At 46.2% G+C, this 12,559-nt stretch overlaps 1 protein-coding gene across 6 annotated transcripts in view; it reads left to right on the top strand.

Moving 5' to 3' along the window:
• The window catches only part of LOC129822060 (huntingtin-interacting protein 1-like), a 47,656-nt gene extending 36,939 nt beyond the window's left edge, over positions 1-10,717 (top strand). For 4 of the 6 annotated variants that reach the window (XM_055879939.1, XM_055879938.1, XM_055879942.1 and 1 more), the window contains 9 exons: positions 3,446-3,556; positions 3,714-3,772; positions 4,125-4,218; positions 7,159-7,259; positions 7,493-7,598; positions 7,808-7,931; positions 8,137-8,198; positions 8,271-8,408; positions 8,501-10,717. In XM_055879939.1, the coding sequence (XP_055735914.1) occupies positions 3,446-3,556; positions 3,714-3,772; positions 4,125-4,218; positions 7,159-7,259; positions 7,493-7,598; positions 7,808-7,931; positions 8,137-8,198; positions 8,271-8,408; positions 8,501-8,548 (843 nt within the window). In that variant the 3' untranslated portion in view covers positions 8,549-10,717. The remainder of the gene's footprint in view (positions 1-3,445; positions 3,557-3,713; positions 3,773-4,124; positions 4,219-7,158; positions 7,260-7,492; positions 7,599-7,807; positions 7,932-8,136; positions 8,199-8,270; positions 8,409-8,500) is intronic. The other 2 variants (XR_008754441.1, XM_055879940.1) reach the window with 2 other exon arrangements.
• The last annotated feature ends 1,842 nt before the right edge of the window (positions 10,718-12,559 follow it).

Genomic DNA, 12,559 nt, shown 5'->3' with positions numbered 1-12,559 from the left:
ACCCTCTGTAGTGCCTTGCGGTTGGAGGCCGAGCATTTGCCATACCAGGCAGTGATGGAACCAGTCAGGATGCTCTTGATGGTGCAGCTGTAGAACCTTTTGAGGATCTGAGGACCCATGTCAAATCTTTTCAGTCTCTTGAGGGGAAATAGGTTTTGTCATGCCCTCTTCACGTTAGTTTGTTGGTGTGTACACCAAGGAACTTGAAGCTCTCAACCTGCTCCACTACAGCCCTGTCAATGATAACGGGGGCTCGGTCCTCCTTTTCCTGTCGTCCACAATCATCTCCTTTGTCTTGATCACATTGAGGGAGAGGTTGTTGTTGTTGTTGTCATGGCACCACATGACCAGGTCTCTGACCACCTCTATAGGCTGTCTCATCATTGTCGGTGATCAGGCCTGCCACTGTTGTGTCATCGGGCAAACTTAATGATTGTGTTGGAGTCGTGCCTGGCCGTACAATCATGAGTGAACAGGGAATACAGCAGGGGACTGAGCACGTGCCCCTGTGTTGAGGATCAGCGTGGCGGGTGTGTTGTTACCTACCCTTACCACCTGGGTGTTGCCCGTTAGGAAGTCCAGGATCCAGTTGCACAGGGAGATGTTTAGTCCCAGGGTCCTTAGCTTAGTGATGAGCTTTGAGGGCACTATGGTGTTGAACGCTGAGCTGTAGTCAATGAATAGCATTCTCACATTGGTGTTCCTTTTGTCCAGGTGGGAAAGGGCGGTGTGGAGTGAAATAGAGATTGCATCATCTGTGGATCTGTTTGGGCGGTATGCAAATTGGAGTGGGTCTAGGGTTTCTGGGATAATGGTGTTGATGTGAACCATGCACAGCCTTTCAAAGCATTTCAGATATAGCGTCAACCAACAGACATGTGCGTCTGTGCGGCCGTTGATGGTCAGCTTTTGAGTGAACCAGTAGAGCAACTTGAGGCCGTGACGTGTATAGCTGTGGCCGAACTCTATGGTTCTCAGGTCATTGCTTGATTGAAGAGACTTGGGACAGCAACTGGAGGACAGAGCAGACCAGGCCTTTTCTGTCCATGGTGAACGTTGGTGTAGCTTGAATCTTAGCTGGAATCTAGATGATTAGGAGTGTAGATCTGGTCCCCAACTCACCATTTTATGGAAGAATTTGGGTATGTCACAACCGTACTTACTCAATCAGTTACTGTTATGGGGATGAGGAGCAAACTCCCATGTTTATTGTCTTGGTAATAATGGGGGGCATGTTAAATTTGTTCAAACAGTAGTTAGTTACATCATTCAAGTAGATCTAAATGCATATTCCCATGAAACTGATTGAGATCAAGTGGTTGGCCTAATTTGGTATTTGTGAATATTTATTTGAGCCAATATGTATATGCATTTATGCATATTTTAATATGGTATTATTCAATGGTCTACTGCAGTACAAACTTTGATTGAGAAACGATGACGTAATACATTTATTTTGCGATCCGGCACCTAAAGAATTGTCAATACACCACTGGTTAGGTCCCAGCAGTTGTTGTGGACTGGTGTCCACCAGCGTTTGTTTTATGCCTTAGACATGGGCTCTTGTTTGCCATGTCACTTGGAAGTTTTATGATATAAAAATGTATGTGAAGAATTATTGCTGCTGTCCACTCTCTGGCCTGCCATGGTGAATAATACTTGTATGTTTGAGGAATTTTAATTATGAGATTTCTGTTGTTTTGAATTTGGCGCTACCGTCCCACATATCCCAGAGAAGTTAAACAAATCAAAATATATTTTAGATTTTAGATTCTTCAAAGTAGCCACCACCTTTTGCCTTGATGACAGCTTTGTACACTCTTGGCATTATTTCAACCAGCTTCACCTGGAATGTTTTTCCAACAGTCTTGAAGGAATTCCCACATATGCTGAGCATTTGTTAGACCGCAGAGTGAAGGAAAAGCAGCGAACTCATCCAAAGCCATCTCAATTGGGTTGAGGTCGGGTGATTGTGGAGGCCAGGTCATCTGATGCAGCACTCCATCACTCTCCTTCGTCAAATTGTCCTTACACAGCCTGGAGGTGTGTTGGGTCATTGTCCTGTTGAAAAACAAGTGATAATCACACTAAGTACAAACCAGATGACATGGCGTATCGCTGCAGAATGCTGTGGTAGCCATGCTGGTTAAGTGTGCCTTGAATTCTAAATAAATCAGACAGTGTCACCAGCAAAGCACCATCACACCTCCTCCTCCAAGCTTCACGGTGGGAACCCCACATGCAGAGATCATCCATTCACCTACTCTACTTCTCACAAAGACACGGCATTTGGAACCAAAAATTTGGACTCATCAGACCAAAGGACAGATTTCCACCGGTCTAATGTTCATTGCTCGTGTTTCTTGGCCCAAGCAAGTCTCTTCTTCTTATTGGTGTGCTTTAGTAGTGGTTTCTTTGCAACAATTCAACCATGAAGGCCTGATTCATGCAATCTCCTCTGAACAATGTGTCTGTTGCAATGTGTCTGTTACTTGAACCCTGTGAAGCATTTATTTGGGCTGCAATTTCTGAGGCTGGTAACTCAAATAAATTCATCCTCTGCAGCAGAGTTAACTCTGGGTCTTCCTTTCCTGTGGTGGTCCTCATGAGAACGCTTGATGGTTTTTGCGACTACACTTTCAGAGTTCTTGAAATTTTCCGGATTGACTGACCTTCATGTCTTAAAGTTGTTTCTCTTTGCTTATTTGAGCTGTTCTTGCCATAATATGGACTTGGTCTTTTACCAAATAGGGCTATCTTCTGTATACCACCCCTACCTTGTCACAACACAACAAATTGGTTCAAACGCATTAAGAAGGAAAGAAATTCCACAAATGAACTTTTAAGAACGCACACCTGTCAATTGAAATGCATTCCAGGTGATTACCTCATGAAGCTGGTTGAGAGGATGCCAAGAGTGTGTAAAGCAGTCATCAAAGCAAAGGATGGCTACTTTGAAGAATCTCAAATATAAAATATGTTTTGTTTTTGGTTACTACATGATTCCATAGGTTATTTCCTAGTTTTTATGTCTCTACTATTATTCTACAATGTAGAAAAGAGTAAAAATAATGAGTAGTTGTGTCCAAACTTTTGACTGGTACTCTAGGTCTACTAAATTTACCAAAAGTCCACACCCTGCAATCATTCTGAGAACCTCAACTTCCTCATAATGTCTATGTGCACATTTAAACCAGGCGATGTCATCATGATAAGATGAGTCTCAGTGCCTCTTATCCTTTCAACGAAGTATGTGACCCGTGGAGGGGAGGTCACAACACTGCTTATGGTAGAAGTTGAACTTAGGTCAGTTCCCCCTCCCCATGTCCTTATCTTTGAAAACATTTTGCCGAAATGTCAAACTGACAGCATCTAGGGGCACCATTAAAAACAACAAATTCAAAGCCACCTCTCTTTTTCTCTTATCTCCCTCTCTGGTCTGTAGAAACTGCGTCCTCGGGGTCTGGAGCTGCAGCAAGGGGAGCTGGGAGATCTGGTGGAGCAGGAAATGGCCGCCACATCGGCCGCCGTGGAGTCAGCAGCTGCCAGGATAGAGGTAACCAGCTCAACGTGTGTGTGTGTGTATCACCACCATCACCAAGGAAGACCCAGACTAAAACAGAAATGTGTGTGTGAAAAGAATCGTCTGGTTTCATTTTACAGTAGTACCAACCAAAAGGTGTCTAATTTCCTCTATTGTATCCTATTGACAGGACATGCTCAACAAGTCGCGTGCTGTCGACACAGGGGTGAAGATGGAGGTCAACGAGAGGTGAGTCTCCCACTCCTGGGTTGTGTTCATTAGGCACCGAATGGAAAGAAAACGGACTGAAACAGGGAGGGACTACCTGGACGTGTCCAGAAACATCCCCTTTTACAAATCGTTTTCATCGCATGCCCTAATGAACACAACCCTGGCTTTGAGAATCACACAACTTTCAAATGAGTGAAACGTTTCATATGCAAGAGTTCATGGGTTTTCTAGTCCAGGTTGTGTGTGTAACTGCAATTTCTTGTTTTTGCTCAATTAAATGCTAACTGTAATAATTGTGTCCTCAGTATTGTTTTAATTGTGTTGCACAGTGGAGCTGCTGAATGAATGTGTCCTCTATCGCCCCCCATAGGATCCTGGCCTCCTGTACAGACCTGATGCAGGCCATCAAAGTGCTCGTGCTGTCTTCCAAAGATCTGCAAAGGGACATTGTGGAGAGTGGCAGAGTGAGAAACAGAAACCTATCATATGTGCATAATAATATAATATACGGAGTAGCTACGGTTCCGGATTTTCTGGAACCTGACTTGCCGGGGCTATTAATATGGAGATTTATGCGCATGTGCTGTATTTTGTTTTATGTAGCTGCTGCCTTCTCTGCTGCCAATGTAGCTTCTGCTCAGTGCTCCCACTATCACTTGACATGGAGGGGGAAACGTCATATTGTACACCTAAAGATATGGCCGACATGTTCCAACTATGCATTCCATGCCTCAAGCTTTTTTTTCTTCTCCCAAGGTGTTATGGCTCAAACCGGTGCGCCTGGTCCCTACTACCATACCCCGTTCAAAGGTCCCTACTACCATACCCCGTTCAAAGGTCCCTACTACCATACCCCGTTCAAAGGTCCCTACTACCATACCCCGTTCAAAGGTCCCTACCACCATACCCCGTTCAAAGGTCCCTACCACCATACCCCGTTCAAAGGTCCCTACCACCATACCCCGTTCAAAGGTCCCTACCACCATACCCCGTTCAAAGGTCCCTACCACCATACCCCGTTCAAAGGTCCCTACCACCATACCCCGTTCAAAGGTCCCTACCACCATACCCCGTTCAAAGGTCCCTACCACCATACCCCGTTCAAAGGTCCCTACCACCATACCCCGTTCAAAGGTCCCTACCACCATACCCCGTTCAAAGGTCCCTACCACCATACCCCGTTCAAAGGTCCCTACCACCATACCCCGTTCAAAGGTCCCTACCACCATACCCCGTTCAAAGGTCCCTACCACCATACCCCGTTCAAAGGTCCCTACCACCATACCCCGTTCAAAGGTCCCTACCACCATACCCCGTTCAAAGGTCCCTACCACCATACCCCGTTCAAAGGTCCCTACCACCATACCCCGTTCAAAGGTCCCTACCACCATACCCCGTTCAAAGGTCCCTACCACCATACCCCGTTCAAAGGTCCCTACCACCATACCCCGTTCAAAGGTCCCTACCACCATACCCCGTTCAAAGGTCCCTACCACCATACCCCGTTCAAAGGTCCCTACCACCATACCCCGTTCAAAGGTCCCTACCACCATACCCCGTTCAAAGGTCCCTACCACCATACCCCGTTCAAAGGTCCCTACCACCATACCCCGTTCAAAGGTCCCTACCACCATACCCCGTTCAAAGGTCCCTACCACCATACCCCGTTCAAAGGTCCCTACCACCATACCCCGTTCAAAGGTCCCTACCACCATACCCCGTTCAAAGGTCCCTACCACCATACCCCGTTCAAAGGTCCCTACCACCATACCCCGTTCAAAGGTCCCTACCACCATACCCCGTTCAAAGGTCCCTACCACCATACCCCGTTCAAAGGTCCCTACCACCATACCCCGTTCAAAGGTCCCTACCACCATACCCCGTTCAAAGGTCCCTACCACCATACCCCGTTCAAAGGTCCCTACCACCATACCCCGTTCAAAGGTCCCTACCACCATACCCCGTTCAAAGGTCCCTACCACCATACCCCGTTCAAAGGTCCCTACCACCATACCCCGTTCAAAGGTCCCTACCACCATACCCCGTTCAAAGGTCCCTACCACCATACCCCGTTCAAAGGTCCCTACCACCATACCCCGTTCAAAGGTCCCTACCACCATACCCCGTTCAAAGGTCCCTACCACCATACCCCGTTCAAAGGTCCCTACCACCATACCCCGTTCAAAGGTCCCTACCACCATACCCCGTTCAAAGGTCCCTACCACCATACCCCGTTCAAAGGTCCCTACCACCATACCCCGTTCAAAGGTCCCTACCACCATACCCCGTTCAAAGGTCCCTACCACCATACCCCGTTCAAAGGTCCCTACCACCATACCCCGTTCAAAGGTCCCTACCACCATACCCCGTTCAAAGGTCCCTACCACCATACCCCGTTCAAAGGTCCCTACCACCATACCCCGTTCAAAGGTCCCTACCACCATACCCCGTTCAAAGGTCCCTACCACCATACCCCGTTCAAAGGTCCCTACCACCATACCCCGTTCAAAGGTCCCTACCACCATACCCCGTTCAAAGGTCCCTACCACCATACCCCGTTCAAAGGTCCCTACCACCATACCCCGTTCAAAGGTCCCTACCACCATACCCCGTTCAAAGGTCCCTACCACCATACCCCGTTCAAAGGTCCCTACCACCATACCCCGTTCAAAGGTCCCTACCACCATACCCCGTTCAAAGGTCCCTACCACCATACCCCGTTCAAAGGTCCCTACCCCCATACCCCGTTCAAAGGTCCCTACCCCCATACCCCGTTCAAAGGTCCCTACCCCCATACCCCGTTCAAAGGTCCCTACCCCCATACCCCGTTCAAAGGTCCCTACCCCCATACCCCGTTCAAAGGTCCCTACCCCCATACCCCGTTCAAAGGTCCCTACCCCCATACCCCGTTCAAAGGTCCCTACCCCCATACCCCGTTCAAAGGTCCCTACCCCCATACCCCGTTCAAAGGTCCCTACCCCCATACCCCGTTCAAAGGTCCCTACCCCCATACCCCGTTCAAAGGTCCCTACCCCCATACCCCGTTCAAAGGTCCCTACCCCCATACCCCGTTCAAAGGTCCCTACCCCCATACCCCGTTCAAAGGTCCCTACCCCCATACCCCGTTCAAAGGTCCCTACCCCCATACCCCGTTCAAAGGTCCCTACCCCCATACCCCGTTCAAAGGCACTTACATATTTTGTCTTTCCCATTCACCCTCTGAATGGCACACATACACAATCCATGTCTCAAGGCTTCATCTACACTGATTTGAAGTGGATTTAACAAGTGACATCGATAAGGGATCATAGCTTTCACCTGGTCAGTCTGTCGTGGAAAGAGCAGGTGTTCCTAATGCTTTGTATACTCAGTGTATATTCCAATATAATATTTTTTTCGACCAGGGGGCAGCATCCATGAAGGAGTTCTATGTCAAAAACTCTCGCTGGACGGAAGGCCTGATCTCAGCCTCCAAAGCCGTGGGCTGGGGCGCCACAGTCATGGTGTAAGTAGTATCACCCTTTCTCTTCTAACTTAACCTTGTATTACAGCAGTGTTGTTACTTCTCCACAACACCATCGTATTCTGGAATACACTCATTTAGGCCAGAAGATTTTCCTGACTACATAACCTGACCAGAAAAAAATACTCCACCCCATGCTGTATAGCCTATAACCGTTGAACTAGTGGCATGATGCACTACAGTACCCATAATGCTCTGTGTAATATATCCCATAGAGATGCAGCAGACCTGGTGGTGCAGGGCAAGGGCAAGTACGAAGAGCTGATGGTGTGTTCGCATGAGATCGCAGCCAGCACTGCACAACTGGTGGCCGCATCCAAGGTGAGACGGTTCTTCTTATATGTAATGATTTGTGGTAACTGAAACTTTGTGCGTGCAAGCATGAGACACTCACTCACAAACGGATCTACACATGCCAAGTTAGATCTCTCTCATCACTCAGTGTGTCAAACATATCTCCACATGTGTTTAAGACACACCCATGACCCATTCCCGTTGGTGACCCAGCCACTCTCTGGTCTGTTGGGCAGGTGAAAGCAGACAAAGATAACGCCAACCTGGGCCGCCTGAAGCTGGCATCCAAAGGGGTCACACAGGCCACTGCCGGGGTTGTAGCCTCCACCAAGTCCGGGAAGTCCCAGATCGAGGAGAAAGGTGAGTGGATTAACAGTAGCGTGCCCGTGGATTTACACAGTGAGCGATCAACGTGAGATGTATTGTGACTGAATGTTTTGTGAGCGAATGCTGAATTTCTTTCTCTCTCCTTTTATCTTCATCTCTCCCTCCTTTCTCTTCATATGTCCCTCCCTTTTCTCTCTCCTTTCTCCATCTCTCTCCCTCCTATGACTGTGTGCTTCAGACACCATGGATTTCTCCAGTATGACCCTCACTCAGATCAAGAGGCAGGAGATGGACTCACAGGTAAGAGCAATGTGGGGTGGCTGTGTGTGTGTTACAGGTCTAAGTAAACCGTGTTTTTGTGTGTGTTGTCAGGTTTCTGTTCTAGAGCTGGAGACAAAGCTGCAGAAGGAGCGAGAGCGTCTAGGAGAGCTAAGGAAGAAGCACTACGAGCTGGCCGGAGTGGCCGAGGGCTGGGGGAAGGAGGACGAAGGTGCGTATGTGTGTCTCAAGGTGATTACGCAGAGGCACTATGGCAGAAATAGCGATTGTGTGTAATTGGTTGTGTTGAAGCCCAGTCTAATACCCCTCTATTCTCCTCACAGGTACAGGTTGAGGTCTGCTCCCCACCTCTCCTCCAACCACAAGACTAACTTCTCTCTCGCTCTGCCTCTTGCCCCATTTATACACTCTCTTTGGTCTTTCTCTTTATTTTTTAATCTTTTATGAAAGCCAAATAAAAAAGGTGCTTTTTTAAAATGATCTTGTTTCCAGTGGCTTCCAATTGGACATTGATGAGGAGGCAAAGTGGAGGGATGGATTGACTACCTGCCTGGCCCCTCCCCCTCGACTGTTGAGAAATACCACACCAGCTGATGGTTCCGCTGTCTTCTACCAAGTATTTATTTCAGTTCTCCAACGGTTCACATTGTCCCAGTCAGAGCAGCACCAGTGTGACTGTGGAGCGACCCACCACGAGCACAAGTTCTTCACAACCAGACATCCTAGAATGCATTGCACAAGGACCAATCCCTCATCAGAGGGAGACTTGACTGATTGCCACATAGACCCCACCTCTTGCCCTCCCCCTGCCTACCCATGTCTCATCAGTGCAACGAAAACAGGTGTGTTTTTCTCCCACTAAACGGTTGTTGTTATTCTAAGTGGTAAGGGTTGTTAACTGGTACCCTGTGTTAGAGGGAGAGCTAACCCCTTCCCTCCCCCACTGCCTCACCACTTTTCTTTTCTCTTGGATCCTCTTTTTCCACTCACTGTGAGCGTTTACATCCCTAACCCCAACCTAAGCTGTACGCCCACCGGGATACGGACTTATGCCTTTTCGCCTCCTGTTTTAAAGACCATGATGACTGTTGTTGTTATTATTAGAGTTGACTGTTTAGACGCCCAGCTACCCTGTGGATACAAAAAAAGCCCATTTAATGGGGATTAGGTTTGCTAAAGGCACAAGTGTAGCGTGTCTGAGCAGCCTTCAACTGTTGCTGGAGTTGAAGCTAGAGATGAAGTGGTGTGTGTGTGTGTGTGTGACGGTCTGGGGCTGCTTTGAACCCCTAGTTGTGTTCATTAGGCACAACACGGAAGAAAAGGTAGTACCTGAACGTGTCCAATATGAAACGCTTCCGCTTTCTAAATGGTATGCTACTCCGTGTCCTATTGAACAGGACACTGATCATGCTGGACCGTTGATTGGCTGTGTGGCTTTGAGCTTCTTGGTGTCTGTAACGTGGTTGGAAAAAGGACTTCCATAAGCTGACGTCTGATAATTTACTCTTCTCCCAGGCACTCCCCCCTTATTGATTTGAAAGGAATGGACTTGTGTAAGGAATCTGGTGGAGTGAGCAAGTAATAAGCAGAAAGGTGGGGAATTGGAATGCAGCCCTACACACCCACACTGCTGGGTTCTTATCAGCTTCCCCAGACGACGTAGCTGTAAAGCCTAGACAGAGAAACCGACAACTTCCACCATCATCTGTGTACAGTAGCAATAACACCTGGGCTGTGTTCATTAGGCACCAAATGGAAGAAAACGGACTGAAACAGGGAGGGTATACCTGGACCTGTGTAATATGTTACATTGTCACAAGAGGGCAGTGTTGCACAGCAGAGCTACCACATTAGAGACTCATCATAAATTCTCCTCACCTCTCTTGCCAGTGGTCGCTACTGCTCTTCAATCTGGCTTTATGAAAAGATATGGGGATATCGTATGTTGTCGAGTACACCATGAGTTAGATTAGTAGGGTTTCATCCAGTATTTGTTTTCCTTTCAAATACTTTAGATGCGCTTGATTGAGCTTGCCTGGCGCAATGTAACCAATGAAATAGTCCCAAATATACTTCAAAACACGCCCATCTGGCACTCCAGTCAGGCTCAATGAAACGCAATGCAATTCAAGAAGTATTCCAAAAAATGTATGAATCCTATTTGGACCCTGATCTGGTTTAATCACAGTATACTTTCTCTGTGTGTGATGCTCTTTGAGTTTGTCTTCCTGTGTGTCTTAATGTCCCCATTGAGGTTTTATTATTCTGCTCTGCTTTTGGTTGTTTTATATAAAAAGTTGTGACACTGGGTATTTAATGATGATTTAACGTGTACTTCCTGGTTATTGACCTCTCACCCTTTTGGTTTGTGTCTGTAGTCCAACCAGCTCAGCCAGCCTTTCAAACTGCCGCTCACTGTAGTCGAAGAGAAACACACAGTACTCTAAATAACATTTAAATAATGTCTTTGTATGATATACTAAAAACTATGTATGTGCATATAATTTTTTCAGTTTTTAAAATTAAATATTTCAACTTTGTCAAGCTTGTTTTTTTGTTGTTGCTCACTTCAATGCAGACTGATCAAGGTAAGCTGCCACCATTTTTTCAAAGTCCTTGAAATGTTCATGAATATTTCATGTTTAAAACCCTTAATCATTTGAATGATACATTTTCCTAATCACTTGAGTGACTCGTGGGTTATTTCCAGATAGCCCAGCCCATTCCTCTTTCAGGACGTTATCTCATGTACTCTTTCTAAGGATTATATGTGATGTAATGCACTTGGGGAGAATTATTTTGAAACATTTTAATCATAGTGATTGATACAGGAGCTGTAGGATGGATGTCTGACTCTGTACTGTTAGGAACGGTCAAGAGTGGATTGTCTAACATGTAATAATTTTTTAATGTAGCAAGATGAACTAAGTTCCTTCTGTGTGGGTTGTACAGTAATACTGTTATATAAACGTGATTAGTTGTAGACGGAACACCGTTGTTTAATGCCAAGACAATGGGACTAAACGTAGATGGGGGGGGTCAAACCATACCATACCTTTCATATCACTTAATCTATTCTGCACAGTTTTGAATAGTAGGGGTATAGTATTTACACAGTATTAACATCCATCGCAACCATTGTTACTGCTGTAGTATACATTATGGACAGTAAGATGGACTGGAGAAAGAACATCCTCTTTCAAGGTTCAGCTAGAGTCTTTGTGGAAAGTATTGATTTGATTTCTTGCATGGAAAAACAAAGTTGTGGTCCTTTTAACTGTCTCCCATTGATCTGAGAGTAGACTAATGCACCAATATCCCGCTTTCTTTTCCACTCATTAAAGGCCTGTTTACAAATACCAAGAAACGTACCTGATTCAAGTTAATTCCTTGACATCTGTATTTAATAAGACATTGCTGCCAACATCAATGCCCGAGAAAGTACACTGTTGGTTAAAGTTATGTACAGCCGTTTAGCTTTTGTCTTCTTCATTCTTTGAACACCGCTCCTTATTGTAACACAAGGCTTCTGTGAAGTTGCCTGTCATGTAGAACAGGGAATCATGTCTGTCTGCTCTGTTCCAGACAGAAATATAATGAATATTCTGAACATTTCACCTCATGGAATAGACCACAGTATCCAGCTGTGGATTTCAAAGTGGAAATTGAGCGTGAATCAAAGTATATAATCTGAAACACATGTGGAGATTACAACAATCTCTAATCTAGAGGGGAAAGTATGAACTACAGAGGGTAGTGTGTATGGCCCAGTACAACACTGGGGCCAAGCTTCCACCAATCCAGGAACTCTACACCAGGCGGTGTCAGAGGAAGGCCCTAAAAAGTGTCAAAGACTCTAGCCACCCTAGTCATAGACTGTTCTCTCTGCTACCGCACGGCAAGAGGTACCGCAGCGCCAAGTCTAGGTCCAAGAGGCTTCTAAAAAGCTTCTACCCCCAAGCCATAAGACTCCTGAACATCTAATCAAATGGCTACCCAGACTATTTGCATTGCCCCCCCTCTCTTTTACTCTGCTGATACTCTCGGTTATTATCTATGCATAGTCACTTTAATTACTCTACCTACATGTACATATTACCTTGACTAATTGGTGGCCCCACACACTGACTCTGTACCGGTACCCCCTGTATATAGCCTTGCTATTCTTATTTTACTGCTGCTCTTTAATGATTTGTTACTTTTTTATAAATTTTGGGGGTATTTTTCTAAACTGCATTGTTGGTTAAGGGCTTGTAGGTAAGCGTTTCACTGTAAGGTCTACTACGCCTGTTGTATTTGGCGCATGTGACAAACACAATTAGATTGGATTTGAACCGGCATTAACTCCTGAATCATTTTTTTCCAATCTCCCACACACTTTT

This window comes from Salvelinus fontinalis, chromosome 24 (genome assembly GCF_029448725.1).
Source record: "Salvelinus fontinalis isolate EN_2023a chromosome 24, ASM2944872v1, whole genome shotgun sequence".
In the NCBI taxonomy this organism is placed as follows: Eukaryota; Metazoa; Chordata; class Actinopteri; order Salmoniformes; family Salmonidae; genus Salvelinus; species Salvelinus fontinalis.
This window is presented reverse-complemented; position numbering and strand designations above follow the sequence as displayed.